The following is a 17410-nucleotide window of genomic DNA, read 5'->3' on the forward strand; positions in this document are numbered from 1 at the left end:
GTCATCTTACTTTATCCCTAGCTAACACTAGAAAGTATGCTGACAAAAATAGTATTTGTTGCAGAAAAGCTATTATTGTGTTATCAGCTGTCAATTGGCGAGTTGTTGACACAAACCAAATATTGCTTGGACACTATGACCTGTGCCAGGTATTCCTATAGAAACTGGAAGTGCATGGCTACTGTTTGAGTGGTTGGAAATAACCCACCACATTTATTTGCCCATATCTTTTGGTCTTGCCTACAGAGAGCTTTTAACTATCTGTTATCGAAGACCTATTGAGGACAATACCAACACTTACAGTGGGCTTAGGGCCAGGCCATTGCTTACCATTTTGAGGCTTTCTTGGCAACCTCAATTGCTTGCTTCTTATTTAATCACTTTCCTTCTTCTTCTTGAGTCTGTAGCTTCCCTGGAACATAGCTTCTTTACATACTTTGGGCTAGATGACTTTTATACTTACATTGCTCACATTCAGTGAATGAATTAATTTGTTTTTCTTTCAGCACTCCATTGGGATGCATGTGTTTTCTTGCTCTCTTGCTTCAGCACTGCTTCTCCATCAAATACCCGCCATGTACCTCCTCCACCAACAACTCTTCTGCTGTTTCCCTCACCCTTTCCCTGCCAGCTTATTTCCTTTTTATTTTTTCCAACTGCGACCTTCCTCAAGTGCCTCGCTTGCTCTCCCTGTTGACTTCTCCCCATCCTCTACTCCTTTGCTCCCCCACTCCGCCTTGTATGATCTTTTTCCTAAAAAACTTTTTGGGATGGGCCTAAGAGACGGAGGAGTGGAGGTTGCTATCAAACTCATACTGAGTATACAAGAGGGATGAGTTGGGTTGTGAAGGGCCCAATTCCTGGCTAAACAGGAAACCCTGATAGAGAGATAAATGTGAGATTGGCTACTGTGTCTGTTGTGACTCTAGAGAGATGTGTGGTTCCAGGTGGTTTGAAATAAGCTTCGAGATGACTAAGTATAAACTGCATTTGCAGACGTCTGGTGCGGAGTCAAAAATTTGAGGTCTGGCACTCACCAAGACTTTTTACTTTAGGCTCAGTGATGTTTGTATGTCGTGAGTATGAACTAACAATTACACCGATTGTGTAAGTAGGATAAACAGACAACAGCCTTGCTGTTGGTGGGGCATTCTGTGTGTATCTTGAACGTAGTTTGCTTCTACGACTGATTTGGAAACATACTCCTATTATTAGATATTAACACATTCCTTTTTGAAGAGCATAAATTCTGCACGGTTCTCACGCCTAGTGGACTTCTATGGATTGCTACTACTCTCTATCTGTTGGCAACTCCTCAGCACTTACCCAGCAATAGAGGGATGTTTGCTTCCCTCACTACGGTTATAAAACTGCACATGTACACAGTGGATTTCTTAAAACTTTACCTTTCCAAATAATATTCTAATGTTTGAGAACAGTAGACATAAAACGCTTTATTTAAGCAAACGAAACATCGGAAAATGAAACCAGCCCTCATTTTGTTTCACTGAAAATGTGTGAAGATTGGCTCACAGCTTAGAGGCGTTTATGTGTTTTACTGCATACAGAATCTTTAAAATACTCACATTTCAATAGCTTTTCACATTTATATTTACCAACAGTATCACAAAAGTTGTCTCTTTTTACGTAACTGTAATCAACGTTACTTCTAAAAACACACGAGATAAAAGCAGGGCAATTTCCACAGTTACAAGAAAAGTGCACATGACTTGGTCACAATCACAGGCAGTACTCTGAAAACTAGATGTAACAATTATATATAAAATATCACTGATGCCTTAAACTCATTGTCAAAAATCGAATTACGCATATTTTTTTCCACATGAAATAAGGCAAATTCAGGCACGCACAAGGAACCTGATATTCAACAGAAGCTTAAACATCTGAAACGCATATCACACTAGCCAATAACCAAAATACTTCTCTACTAACACCTAAAAATAGGCCTGCCTTAGTGCACAAAGAAATACCACTCATGTGTATCAAGATTTTTAAAAATCGAAAGGAGTGAGCTGCGGGAGTAGAACAGGTGACAGGATCTCGGCAATGGCATTTGTGGCACCTTCGTCCATTTGCAGTTTTTATACAGTACTGTCCCGAGATGGGTGAGGAAACTACAGTTCACACCAGAAGCGTGACATGGCCTTTTCTAGAGTATTTTGTGTAAAACGGATACTATACACAAGAGTGCAAATTTTCAGATTGTCACTTGCAACCTCTTCAACATTCAGTCATCTACATCCACTCGCTAACAACAAGGACATTGTCAGTACATAACAGCAGCAGCAGCGATCATGGATTTCAACAGGATAGATGACTGTGGAATGCATTTGTCTGTGATATGTATTTTGCTGTTGAGAAAAAATCCTTAATTCCTAAAAAAAACAGAGGAAATAAATTACGTAACTGAATTAAAAATAAAACGAGTTTAAAATAAATCCGTGCTATGGATCTAAATGTGAGCGTGGGTTTATCCAGCATACATGTTCATTTGCACCACAAGATTGTGCGGTCCGTGCTGAAGACTAATGATGAATCTAGCTCCTTTGAGCATTTTTGGAGGAACATTGAAGGCAACCGTGAAAGGAAAAAATCAGAATGAAGAAAAAAATATGCCTTTCATATAAAACAAAATCAGATTTTTTTTTCTAAAACCCACGATCCCTTGATGCGTCTCTTAGCAGCAGGAACTTCTGGCAGGGGCCTGCCCTATCCTGCAGTAGCACATTGCCCAAATATTGCACTTGGATCACGAACTTGGGCTGAATGGCACTTTCTCCGCCTGGTCACATGATTTCATCCGCAGCCTCGTTTTCCAATATCCAAGGTGACACGCTTTATGGAAAAGTGAGAGTGGTAGGACGAATGGCAGTACCTCAAAAAGGTCAGAGGTGGAATATCTCCTGAGCCCTGGCACGCGTCACTTCCTGGATCAGACAGAAACAGTATGGCATGTAGCGTTTGACTCTACTAGGAAAAAAACTGTGCGGCGACTTGGAATGTCACTGAGCTTGTCATGACGTCATTTCTTGTAGGCTCAGTTCTGCTGTAAGATTAGGGTTTCCAGTTCATCAGCTGATCGCAGCAAGAACGCAGCAGAGTCGCGGTAACCCGCCACAAGCTGCCGCACGGCATTGACTTCAGTTGGGTTGAGCTGGGCTCTGGAGTTGTTGCTGCTGGTGGATCCTGAGCTGGGCACTACCTGCTTTTTCATGCTGAGATCTGTTGGACCTACAAATGACACAAGACAAGAATGACAGGGTCAGATTTCAGTAGTCAATGAAATGTCATTCAAGTACTCCACTGGGATGATTAAATGTCTTAGTCCAGGGGCGGCTCACCGCAAATGGCGAAGGAGCATCGCCCCACTGACTAAGAGCGAGCAGCTGAAAAATAAAACAATATTTTACTATTGCTTTATTTTTCAGCTGCTCGCTCAGCCAGCATGTGCAGGGAGGGGTGGGGCTGGGTCATGGGAGGGGGGATGAGTGGCATGAGTTCACTTAAGTGCGAATGTCAGTTTGGTCGGCCATCTTACACAGCCGGGTTGAAGAAACAGCACAACCCAGAAACGGCACAGACTCCAGTGCACTGTCTAAGCGGCAGACTTAGCCACTGAGACCAATCCTGAGGCTGTTCTCATGCTAGGCATAGCATGACAGCAGCAGCAGGATTGCGAGGGGAGGCTGTGCTGGGGTCCCAGGGATTGCTGGGACATCAAAAACAGTGGGAGGGAAGAGGAGCGAGGCGGCCGGAGGCAATGGAGAGGTAAGATTTTTTTAAATGTATTTTTTATTTTATTATTCCCCTCGCCTCCCCCCCACACCCTTGTGAGTTGTGGCAGCCGCTGCTGTTAGTAACTGCTGCCTGGCTGCCCAGCCTATCAGCATCGGAAATTAGAGAATTAGATTTAAGAGGTGATCATTTCAAGAAGAAAGGTGATTACACTGCAGCTAATGCTCATGATAATTATAGCTGAAGATAATATATGCAAATCTTCTTTGTCGCTTTAGCTTCCATTTTTCACACATACAGTGCAGTATGTAATCAGCTGCCCATCCGGTAGGTTATGTTCTAGGTAATAACACTCAGGACACAAGTAAGGTATACTATGCAACACACATGGCTGTTGTATTAAAATTGTAAAAGTTATAGCAGAGTAGTGGAGTAACAGCCAACCGTAGGTCAGCCAATGAAGGAAGGCAGCAGTCCCGACTTCGTCAGAGTGGGATGGGGTCAGTGAGACTTCTGACCCCATCCCACTCTGTGATGAGGTGTAACTGATTGACACTTGCCCTGGGCGCTTCACGGCTTAAACCTGAAGCACCCAGGTCGGAGTTAATGGGTGACGCTTCCCTCATCACTGAGGGGGAGGGCTTTGAGGCACCATTGCTGAGCCGAGGAGGTCACACCCATATGAGCTGTGACCTCTTCATCCCACCAAAGTTCAGCTCAGACAGCCAGGATTCTGTGCAAATTGTGCATGTCTCGCACCTGGCTGCCTGAGCTGAACATGAAGAGTGTTTGTCAGGCTGACCTTTGTTCAGCCTGACAGGCACTTTTCATGAGGGGCAAAAGGTGGGGGGGGGGAGGGCGTGGCCCCTCCACCCTAAAGGATGGGCCACGCCTGCACAATTTACATAATCAACCCATGCTGTGTCTTCTTGTGGTCTTCCTACAGACAGCTCCAGCTGTCTGTCACAAACACATTGGCCTAGATTAAAGAAGGCCTAGCATCATTCCAACATCACATTAGCTTCATTTATTTGATGCTAATGTGGCGTTAGAAGGCCAAAAATGTCACACCATATTTACAAAGTGGCACAATAGATGCATTGTGCCACTCTGCAACCCTTTGCGCTACATTATGCCTGAGCCGGGCATAATGTATGCCAAGGAGGCGTTCCACTGTTAGGGGGCTGTAAAAATGGTGCAAAAAAATCTAAGCTCAGAGCAGGCGTTAAAAGGAGGCTCCCATTGGCTTCAATGGGCCTCTGGGTGCTTTGCAGGATTAGCAGCAACATTTTTGACACTATTCCTGCAAAGCACCGAACCAGCGTCAAAAATTCAGAGGCTAGTTCCCTAACTACCGCCATGCTGCGCCATATATTAAATACGGCGCACACGTGGTGGGGTTAGTGGGGCGCTAAGGGTCACAAGAAAAATGGCGCTGCTCTGGGTGCAGCGCCACTTTTCATAAATCTACCCCATTGTATATAATACTCCACAGGGCCAATCCTTGCGCAACACTAGATGGCTTTCATGCCAATCTGAGTTGCCTTGCTCTTTATTGGAGGCTTTCTTCCCTATTGTGTATTTCACCCATTCATATGAACTTTTTCGTTTCACATTTGGTAGATTTGTCATTCATCCTGCTCCAAATGCAGTATTTTTATTTTAAGCAGGCACAGCACCTTGGGAAAGCATATCTTGTTTTACACTGTTATGACTCGGCTCTCAGTTCATGAACCCCATCTATGCGAACACTTTGATTGTCCCGTCGTACAAAGACATTTTCCTCACTGTGGCATCAATGCCAACTCAGGAATATCATGTCCCATGGAGGTGCATTTCAGGCCTACAACCTGGCACCTCAGCACACCTATCGATTTCACAAGTGCAGACACATTTTTGTTTTTCAAATTGATCCAATAATGACTTATTGGAGTTGGGATGGCCTGTTTCGATTTCTTTGGGGACGCCACACAACAGTTCACCTGATTGTTTATCTGCAACAAAATCTTGACAGACATCAACAAACATTGGCTAAGCCAATGTGTTTCACCTATGCAAAATGTATTGGCTTTGTCAATGCATTTTTAATACAAGAAATTTCTCAAGTTAGTGCGGCTTTGCAAACACAATGCGCATAATGAATGGATTGTTATGTTCATGTATGTAGGAAGGTGAAATTTTACACCGAGCCAAAACAAAAATGGCATTAGGTTACAACACTGTGACACGACCTGAAACTTCTTCACTGAAATAACAGTTAGCGGGAGGCGCGAGAGAAGAAGCACAGGGCATGTATATTCCTGTCTTCCAATGGATACTTTCAAATAAAAATATCCACTGGTGTAAGACCCGTTGACACTCCAGGAAGCTGAGCATTACGAAAAGGGGGAGGCGGGGGCTACCCAATAAGGAGGATCAGTTTGGAAGCCTGGTCTACTATCCAGAGCCCTCACCCACATCCAGGAATGTCAGCCACTCCATGAATGTGGTATTCTAAAAGAGAGATTTGAGCAAATGAGATGGGGGGGAGGGGAGCACATTGCCTTTTGCTGCAGATGATCAAGGGTGAGCCAGACTGACCTTGGTATAGAGGTACTATATGAATTATAGTCCCCCAGGTTTTGTTTTTTGAGAGTCCCTAGATCATTGTACTCTTGCGTGCCTCTCACTGATTCATTGTTTTAGTCTTGGTGTTCATCCACCCCAGACTGATAAAAAATTATGATGTTTTGGTGCGACGAATAACCCATTTTAACCCCTTTTTTCTGTTCTCTCCAACTTAAAATCTACTCCGATTGTAGGTTAACATACTTAATTAAGTAGAACAGCACGGCTTAAGAGCTCCCTCGGGGAGCCCACTAGGCGTTGCAGTGCCGGCCTGGTGAGGAGCATTTCCCGATGATGATGCTAGTCATCCATTGTGATGCTTGAGGGCTCTTGAGGGCTCTTGCTCCTGAGACCCCAGGTCCCCCAGGAGGTCAGAGTAGTTTGGAACAGTGTACTCTAATTTACAGGATTATAGTTGGGAGACTGTACACTGGACCATATAATCTCCCGGTCCCTCCCCCCCTTTTTGTATTTAGGTGAACCAGACTGCCTACAGCTCAGGACACTTCAACACACAGGTCTGGGAAACATAGGAAGGCTCTTTACATTTGTTTGGCAGACAAACTGACCTAAACCACTTGGGGTTATATTTGTGAATGGAGTATGCGGCTGTATTTACATACTTAAACTTACATCAAATGTGGGATAGTATGTTGCATTCTACAGGGAACACAGAATGTGTAGTTTGCGGACTGCTATGCGCATATTTTCAGGCCCAAAGTTACAAAAAAAAATCACAACTAATAACTGCAGTTGATCAGAAAAAAAAAAAATCTAAGGCCCATATTTATACGTTTTTAGCGCCGCATTTGTGTCGCTTTTTGACACACAAGCAGCGCAAACTTACAAAATACAATTGGATTTTGTATGTTTGCACCACTTTTGCGTGAAAAAGCGGCACAAATGCGGCGCTATAAAAGTATAAATATGGGCCTAAATGTCTACATTACGAATTCCAACAACAGAATTGCTTTAGTTCTCAACAACAATATCCAGGGTATACGGGCACATCAAAAACATGTCTTGCTATAAACACCTGAGTGGAAGTCTCGTTTTGCACATATTTTAAAACCATCACAGGACTCATTAAGGGAAATTGAGACATTAAAAACATGGTTCTGCTAATGTTTTCACCTCCTTGCTTTACACCATCTGGGCTACAAATTCTGTGTACAGATGTTGATCTAAAGCTTTTCCAGTCAGGAAGCAGAAGATCTTGGGTTGGTAAAAATAAAAGAAACAAACAAAGTAAAACCCATACTACACTGCAGGATTTATACTGAGCAGAATCCTGATATGGGTGGCATAGAGCTCTGATATGGATTAGGATCTGCTGGATTGTGGGCCTGACAAAATTATTTCCCCATCAATGGCACTGTAATCATTAAGTTCTTAACAAAATGAAATAAAAATTAACAAGCAGTTCTGGCAGCAATGATGTGGGAAGAGCGCAGGGGAGAAGAGAGGATGTCATACAGATGCACTTGCATGGAGTGCTCAATAGCAAATAAAAAAAGTACCTTCAGGGTGTCTAGGCAGTGGAAGGAGGACACTGGCCACTGTCCAGTAGCCAGCTTTGCCAGTGACAAGCTGTACTTGGGCCAACCTCCAAGGCAATGACAGGCAAGCAGAGCAGGAAATGACAAAGTGGTATCGCATTGACCAACGTTAAGCATGAGTGAAGTTGAAATGAATCAGTGGTAAGCTGAGGTAAATTTTGGGTGGGTAATAAGCCCCTTTTAAGATATATATATATATATATATATATATATATATACATATATATATATATATATATTTTTTTTTTATACAAGAGATTTCGCAAGCACAGTGCATGGGCTGTGCAGACGAAACCTGAAAAAGGAATGAGAGCAAATGTTATCAGAGCTCTGCTGTGGCCTGTCAGATAATGCAGGTGCTGACACCTGAATGAATGCTGCGTGCCAAAAGCTGATTAGCCATTCAGTGTGAAAGGTTGTGACTGTCCCTGAGAAGAGGACCTAAAAGGGATTCTTGACTTTTGTCTGTACTCATTTGCTGTTTCACTGGCATGTTATTGTGTCCTGCTGGGGAACTGCATGTTTTTTCAGCACCTAGTGGGAAGATGAAACAGTGCTTTATGAACCCATTTCTTAAAATTAGGGAAGGGCTACTATCCCATTTCAAGACCACATTCACTTTTTAAGAAGTCATGACAATGCTAATAGTTCTTGATTGTATGTAAGTTCGCCAGTGGGACCAACTGGCATTGCCAATGTTTGAGTCACACTTTGCTTTGCAGTTTATGCATTTCTTACTCAAGCTTCTAGACTCCAACATTGAGCTTCAGAACAAGAAGCATGTAATGGGAGATATCTCTGCTCCTTCTGCAGACAGCCAGACAGCATCCTTCCATGGGTAGGATGGGAGAACCATGGTGTGTGGGAAAGTTCCTGCTGAGGCAGCCATCTTGTTACCTGTGATAAAATGGCTTCTTACTACGCCACAACAAACTGTATTTCCACTCCATATGAAGGCAGGAAACATGCCTTGGCCAATCTAGATACTTAATACAATCACTCAATACCCCTTTGTATATCTCCAAAATTGCAAAATGTGTTACATAGGTTTATGCCACTACTATAAAGCGTCATTTGTTCCCAATTTAATAGTATGCAACATCATTGAGTCTTTGTCTTCAGCTATGGAAACCTTGTCACAACAAATGGGGAACAGAGATACATCTGTCTTTACCCATTTGATTATGACTTAGCTTGTTGGTAGAACCGTGCCCAGGACTCCTCACCTAAACTTGATGAAGATAAATACTAAGCAATACATGATTCTGATGTAGGTCAGATGAAGAAGATGACTAAAGCTACCAGCACAGGAAACTTATCTTGAGGAAACTAAAGCTGCCTTCTCCAGAACACCAAAGGTGTTAATAGACTAGTTTCTGGACCTAAGGGCCTCCTTTACGAGAAACTGACACATTGTTATCGGAGCTCTACGGCACACGTTTCCACAGATACATCAGAAGTTCTGATGCATCTGCTGGCGCTAAAGTGAAGCATTGCTGGAATTGTGTCATTAAATTGAGACAACTCCAGCAATGCGAGGTGAGTCCCATTGGAAAATGCCCTGCGTCAATTTTATGCCTGGTCTGAGCAGGGTAAAATTTTGACACAGTGAAGTCATAGAGTGATGCAGTTAAAAGTTGTAAAATTCACTGCGTCAGTTCTACATGGCTTTTTCTGTGGGGATGCCTATCTAGCATACATTTTACCTGGTGCAGGTGTGATGTGACGCAGGACTGTACAGACGTATTGGGATTAATGCGTCAGTTTGTGAATATGGAGCAGTGTAGTGCTCTGCTAGCGCTGTTATTGTGTCAAAAGAATGACGCAGCAGTGGTGCAAGGGGGTTGTAAATGAGGCCCTAAGTTTTAAGATCTTTTATCTTAAACCTATAAATCTTCTACTTGCAGCATTTTTAAAATGGAGAGAAATGTGAGGATCTTGCATAAAATTTGCATTTCTCTAACATGATGAAAAATTTAAGAAATCCACCTCGCAAACTAACGTGGGATATTGAACAATGTGTGCAAAGAAAACGTTCCACAGTAGCCTGGCAAGAGAGTCCCCACAATCAATGCTTCTGTAAGAGGTTTGACTTTTAGTTAAGGAAATTAAGACGCTCATTTATTAAACTGTGCATGAGCACTCGTGCGACGCAACACAATGCTAAATATAGTATTGATTTACTTACCTTTTTAAAGTACTGTCTAAGCTGCATTACATTGTGATGCATAGCATGAATGCCCATGCCAAGTTTAGTAAATGAGCATCGCACTTTTGTTAATTTCTTTTACAGGCTTTAGATTACATAGCGTATAGGCCCTGTGCACCTACCAGGTGCTACAAAGTCATTACGAAGCCCTCTGGGTGAAATCTTCACTGCTTTAATCACAGGTTCCTCTCTTCACATTTTATTAGAAGAGCTTATGAAGGTAAGCCGTAAGGGCAGATTTATCAATACTTGCTAGAGCAAAATTACAAAATGTGACACAAACTAGCAAAAGTGTTAGCATTTGTGCCGGAAAGTAGCCTGTAAAGTAACTGAGATGGAGCTTTTCTCTACTTTACGTTGGAGGTGCCTCACTTAAGTGATACATGGGTGTTCACAATCTACAACCCAAGGATTTTGATGTAAAGCCCTCTGTACTACCATCGATAAGTAGGGCTTTGTGCCAAAAAGTAACACTTCCTCAAAGAAGGATTTAACAAGGAAAATTCTTTTAATTTCATACAACCTTTCAAACATTGAATGTGTGCTGCATTATACAGCCCCAATCCAATGTGTGAACTTTCAAAACTTTGTCTAGGCATAGTGCTTTGTACTGGAACGGTACCCTTCTTGCTAGGCAGACTAATTGTGCATCAGCGCTGGAGAAGACAGCAACAGCGCCATATCATGCTGGAAATGGCTCTATTATGCTCTCTCCCGCAGTGCAAAGCGATGTAACTCAGCAACTTTGGTTATTGCTCTGTGTTGTGCCAGAAATTAGTAAATGTGCCCCTTAATTTGCTAACAAAACATGGTGCAGTTTACCACAACATACTTTCATGTAAATTTCACTGTGCCATTTTTTCGGGCCTCTCTGCGCCAGAACGCCCCCCTTGCATACATTATGCCTGATGCAGGCATGATGTGGCGCAAGGGGTAGAAAGTGCAAATATGTTGCGGCACAAAAACCATCTTAGTGCCACCTTTTTTTAATTGTTTTATTGATTGCAGAGAAACAACTACAACAAACGACCTGAGGTACAGTCAATGAGTACAAGTTACTTGTCGACACATGATACAGTTCCATACATACATCATAAGTTTCAATATGTCCCTCTAGGTCCGATTAGTAGGCCCACAACCAGAAACATTGTCATTAGTTGAGGGCAGGGTTTAGGAGCCAAGCCTTCGTGTCCCCTTAGCATAAAAAAAATGATGCTATGGCGGCGCTAAGGTGGCACAAGGGGCTTGTAAATATGCCCTCAAGTGTGCTGTCCAGTCATAGTGCTAGACTGTTTAGCAGCGGGAAATTCACAGAAGCGTGATGGGCCTCTCAGACCTCAAGCAAAAGAAACATGGCAGGAGTCCAGTGCCCTGTGCGAACATGAGCCCCAGATGATGACACATAACAGAAGAGTTTTCGTACACTGAAGGACGCATATTATAGTGAGGAATGATGGCCTGCCCAACGAGACCTTGCCTGAGGGTATAAAGAGAGGCCATGGAGATGCCTGCTGTGGAGTATCTGCCTAAGCATGCCACATGGATGTTGGGAACATGTGGTGATTGAGAGCTATGTGCGGCGTGCCAAAGAAATGAAGAGACCACGCACTGCCTGCAAAGTGGCATCATATGGCCAATTAAACCAGTATGTTGCAATGCGAATGGAGCACTGATGCAGCACAACAAAACAGAACTGCTGCAGGAGCCTATACAAAAGGAAAGGTAATGGAACAACACAAATCTATAGAGATTGGAATGGACCTGTATATTAAAACAGTCTGAAAAGAGGGGTAAATAAATAGAGCCAAAGCAGTGTATTTAACTCCGAGTAGTAAACCTGGCATATTGAGGGTGAGAATATACCCTCTGGAGGTGGAGAGGCAGGTATCATGCGAAACAGAATGTACTTCTTGGACACTTTAGGTAGTGGTGTGTGCTGTGACTGTGCAGGGTGGCCCGGGGTGATGCTGCTAGGACACCCTGATGCTGATGCACACGGGCTCTGGAAAGCTGAGATGCAGTAGGCTGGGAGGGAGGTTTACCCGGGCCTGGTATATTGTGGAAAATCAGGTTAATTTGGATTTCGGCAGAGATATTGACTGGAGACCTGGGGACAGGAAGGTGGAGGTGCTGGTAATAACGAAGGCGTACGATTTGGAACAATGAGTACCCCAGCCCAACACTGTGCAAATGGAGAGGGTTACATCATGATAAATGACAATGACTGCCAGTCTCCCAAAAAATAATCATACAGTATACATTAGGGGTGTTACGGAGGCTGTGGAACCCCTGCTCAGCAGTCAATAAGATCCAGATACTCACTCCATGATGTCTATTCTAGCTTATACCAGCTTAGCCCTTGAGCACATGATAGACAACTAATCCATGTAGATGTCTCTCGTAGCAGCCTATTTAAAGAAAGTAATAGAGAAAATGAGGGCAAATGAGAAGCCGTTTGAGGACCTTGTGGCTAATATGAGAGATATGCAGAAGACCACCATGAAGTTGCAAGAAACCAGTCACAGCATAGAAGTGTGGGTAGAAGATGAAAAGGGAAGACCGAGATGAAACAACTTCCATTTCCCAGAGTAGGTGGAGATCATCTCATTGGAACTGGCTCTGCGGCAATGGATAACTGAAACTCTCCAGCCTAAAGGACTTTACAACCTGTTATCAACTGAGAGGGGCTCACTGGGCCCTGATGTCACAAACAGGTGCACTGCTGATAGATCTTATAGATCGTTTATTAAAAGTCCACGAAAGGGACACGGTCTTGTAGGGAACAAAGCAGGGGGCATTAACATTTTGAGGGAATGAAAACTCAGGTCTTTCCAGATTAAGCACATCCTATTTCCTTCCAACGTTGTTTGGTTGAAGCAGTCAAGCGATACCTTCCCTAACTGGGGCTGAAATGTAGGTTATTTTTTCCTACCAAGCTGATGATGCTTAATGATGGCTGACACCAATTTATTGCAGAAGGCTAATGGACCAACACAAATGTCTCCCATTGTTATAACGGCCTTCTCCGGACACAGCAATGGTGTGCCTGTGCCTCTGACACAAGGGAGAGATGGGGCGCATAAACGGCCTGCATATACTAAAAGTTTTTGTTCAGTTTCTGGACACTGCTGGTATATCCTAATAAGGTTAAAATTACTTGTAATTAACTCATGTTGGGGACATGGAGTGATGTAGTTGGGGAAAGATAATTCAAGGTTGTGGATCTGAGGCATCTCTTTTGAGGTCTTCAGTGATGTTGTAATTATGATGGTAGGGTAAGCCCCCATGACCTTTGTTATTTGTCATGGCACCCATGGGTCATAAACATCACGGGAGACTATGCAGGTGAAAGAAGGGGAGTCTAATATCAAATCAAATATCTAAAAAAGATTGACTTGTTAAATTGCATTAGTTAGATGCGGGAAAGGTAAAGATAATGGCATGTAATGCACTTGAGCTGAATAATTATAAAAATGCCACAGAGTGCTTGACTATTTGAAACACCAGAGAGTGGGAACGGCCTTCCTACAAGAGACACACCTAAATTTAGTGAAACACACCTAAATGGTGGAAACATGGAGGGGGGATTTACATTAGTCCGCATACTCCTCCTGTTCAAGAGGGGCATCAATATGGGTCACTACAGGAAAACGCATGTGGAAGATACAAGAGCTACATGACCCAAGGGACTGCTTTGTGATGGTACAAGGAACCTGGGAGCCAGGATCTTTGCCTAGTTAATGAATATACCTTCGGCATCCCCACCCTATTGTTTCTACCCGAGTTGATGGAGGCCATGGCTCCTTGCTTAGACACCTCAATGCACGCGTGGGAGACTTTAATTATGTGGCATCTGCAGAAATGACTAGAAAGCCAGCTAATATAGTGTGAATCCCCGGTCTGACTTGCAACTGAGGAACTGACTGGCGGACTGCATGTTTTAGCTATACCGTGCAAACGCCACCCCGTGTTTCTTTTCATCCCCCACAACATAAACATTGTGGCGTAGATTTAAGAAGCTCTAGCACCACATTAGCATCATTATTTTTATGCTAATATGGCGTTAGGCTTCAAAAATCATCACGCCATATTTACAAAGTGGCGCACAGCATGCATTGTGCCACTTTGTAACCCCTTGTACCGCATTATGCCTGTGCCAGGCATTATGTATGCAAGGGGGATATCCCACCATTAGAGGGGCCAAAAAAATGGTCAAAAAAATGGTGCAAAGAAATCTAGAAGATTTCTTTGCACCATTTTCTGCACCGTTTTTAGCCTGCACAGAGCAGGTTTTAAAAGGAGGCACACCATTATTTACAATGGGCCTCAATGTGCTTTGTAGGATTAGGGTCAACATTTTTGCCGCTAATCCTGTAAAGCACCAATCTAGTGTCAAACATTTTGATGCTAGTTCCCTAGCTACCACCATAGTGCACCGTATCTTAAATACTGCGCACACATGGTAACGTTACAGGGGCGCTAAGGGGCACTAGAAAAGTGGCGCTGCAGAGCTACTTTTCTTAAATCTGCCTCTACATATTTGCGTCAAGTGAAAAAGAAAACCACTATTCTGATGCATATTATATTGACAGACAGTCGTCAGATCATTCTTTCCACTCTCCGCTGTAACCTTGGCGATGTGCCATACCAATGGTTCCTATCTAGCTAATAATAACAGGACCTTTACTAGAAGCAACCTACCCAGGAAGATATTTTGCAGATGTTAGTCGATTTATTTCCGAATTACCTAGGAAACTTCTCCCTCCAGAGCAATAGAATGTGACAGATTGGAAACGTAATAAGGGGCACATGCTTTAGGAGGATATAAGGGATGTGTAGGCAACTGCAAGCAGACACAGATAAGCTTGACTTGGAGGTGTCTACGTTCAAAAGGAGGTAGCGCAGGAGCTGGAACTCAATGGATAACTGATAGAATTAGAATTGGGGGAAATCTGTTCTTCTACATGTTGAACCACCAAAATGTTTTAAAGAGAAGGAGACAGATCCAGAAGACTACTGGTTCTGGTTAAGTAGCAGCTCCCTGGTTGCTGAAGCAAAGCTTTCATATCTATTCCAGGGAACAGAGATGAGAACTCCAATTTCTGACAGCAGGACATGTTTGGCAGGTCCCGCTGACAGAAAGCGAAGTGTTTGCTGTTACTTGGCTGCAGCTGTCAAAGCTGCAGCCAAGCCATAGCAATCAGCTATGTCCTGGGGTTGGGCACCCCGTGACAAAGCAGGAGCTGGCCCATGGGGGTGGCGGACTTCAGCAAAATCAATGGTTCCTTGAGGGGGGCCGTATGCCCCCGCTAACAAGTATAGCCCCAGGGAGGTGGTGGTCCTCCAGGCTACAGGGGGTCTGAAATGGGCCCGTTCACTTTTTTGTAATCTTAGCCCTGTTTAGGTAGCAGTCTCCGGGTTGGGTGCCCCCGTATTTAATTCATAATGCCCCAGGGAGGTGGAGGTCCCTAGGGCAGCAAGAGGGACGGTTGACCCCCCCCTTGTTAATTGATTAAAGCTCCAAGGAGGTGGCAGTCTCTAGGGCTGTCGGGGATGAGTTAGGGGGTCATTATGACCCCGACGGTCGGCGTTAATATGGAGGAAAGTACTGTCAACCGGCTGGTGGTACTTTTCTCCATATTATGACATTGGAGGTTTAGCTAAAGCCAAACGGACAATGTACCACACCGACCGCCACGGCGGTAACGACCACCAGGCTGGAGACTTCACTCTCCAGCCTGGCGGCCGTCAATTGCCCGCCTGCGAGATTATGACCCCGCCTACCGCCATGGTTTTCGTGGTATCCTTACTGCCACAAAAACCATGGCGGTAGGCACTATCAATGACAGGGAATCCCTTCCCTGTCACTCATAGGGGTCTCCCCCCTACCCCCTGCAGGTTCTCCCCCAACCTCCCTTCCTCTCCAGACCCCCCTTCAAACACTCCCCTCCCTTCACACACAAATACACACACCCACTCAAACATTCATTCACGCATGCATACATCCATTCACACACACATCAACACACACTTACATACATGCACGCACACGAATTCACACAACTCAACATACACGCACTCACACATCCGTACATGCACACACACACACAACACGCAACACACACCCGCATACATGCACACACAGACATACACACACAACACCCCTCACCCTCCTCCCCTGTCGGAGCACCCGATTTACCTGTAGTCAGGTGGTCCTCCGGCAGGAGACGGGACGGGGCGCTGCTGCCAGCAGCAGCATCCACCAGCAGAACACCGCCAGGCCATATTATTCTCATAATACGGCCAGCGGCGGTCCACTGGCGTGGCACTGCTGCTGGCAGCAGCACTATCTTACCGCCATCCGCCGGCATGGCCACAGCCGGATTTCCGCCATCCTTCTGGCGGAAATCCGGCTGTGGTCATAATCCGGCAGACGGCTGGTAGCTGCGGTGACAGTCTTTTGGCGGTCATCTCTGCAGCGGTAGGCGGTGTTTCCCGCCGGGGTCATAATGACCCCCTTAGTTTCTATATAAAAAGTGTTTTTTAACTTGCCTATATCTTTGGGGCTGCTTGACGAATGTTCAGTAAACTGTCCAAATAAATTTACCAGTAACATCAGCTGCTGTCTGGAAAGTTTTGGAGTGATCAGTCAGGGGGGAGCCAGAGAAAAAGGGGGTGGGGAGGGGGGGGGAGGGGGAGGTCCCAAAACACATTTTACCAATTCATTTTTCCATGGGGATTTTGAACAGCAATAGCGCAAAAACTACTGGACGGAATTACAACAAATTTGGCAGGAAGGTAGGTCCTGGTCCAGAAAGAGTACTCTTTCTTTTTGGTGTAATTCTGTTCAGTAGTTTTAAGAAAAAAAGAAAATCCAAATTTGTATATCTAGGGAAGTGAAGGATTTGTGAACCCTCTCGATCTTCTGCAGAGATCTGATTGGCTGGTAACACCAACAACAGAAGTCGTTGAAGTGTTGTCAGCCATCTTGGGAAAAAAACTTTTGAAAAAAAAAGAAAAGGGGCCAGGGTACAAACACCCTGACCTCTTAGCTCTGGTGGTGGGGTCCCAAAGGAACCTCCCAGGGCTAAAAAGCATTTTTGTTTTGGATTTTACGAGCTGAGTTGTGGTGGATCCGGGGATCCGACGTAAAAAAAATAAAAAACCGAAGCACAGTCTCCTGCGGGCATTTATGTCATAATATGCGGGCCTGTGGCCCCCGTGCCTGGGCACCAGCACCTTCCTGGGGTATTCACATATTAATATGCAGGGGACCTGT

General features: G+C 44.3%; 1 protein-coding gene across 4 annotated transcripts in view; it reads right to left on the bottom strand.

The window, feature by feature from the left end:
* Positions 1-1428: 1428 nt before the first annotated feature.
* NOL4 (nucleolar protein 4) overlaps positions 1429-17410 on the bottom strand; it is a 633075-nt gene continuing 617093 nt past the window's right edge. For all 4 annotated transcript variants that reach the window (XM_069220100.1, XM_069220098.1, XM_069220102.1 and 1 more), the window contains one exon: positions 1429-3252. In XM_069220100.1, coding sequence (XP_069076201.1) covers positions 3059-3252 — 194 coding nt within the window. In that variant the 3' untranslated portion in view covers positions 1429-3058. The remainder of the gene's footprint in view (positions 3253-17410) is intronic.

This window comes from Pleurodeles waltl, chromosome 2_2 (genome assembly GCF_031143425.1).
Source record: "Pleurodeles waltl isolate 20211129_DDA chromosome 2_2, aPleWal1.hap1.20221129, whole genome shotgun sequence".
Classification (NCBI taxonomy): Eukaryota; Metazoa; Chordata; class Amphibia; order Caudata; family Salamandridae; genus Pleurodeles; species Pleurodeles waltl.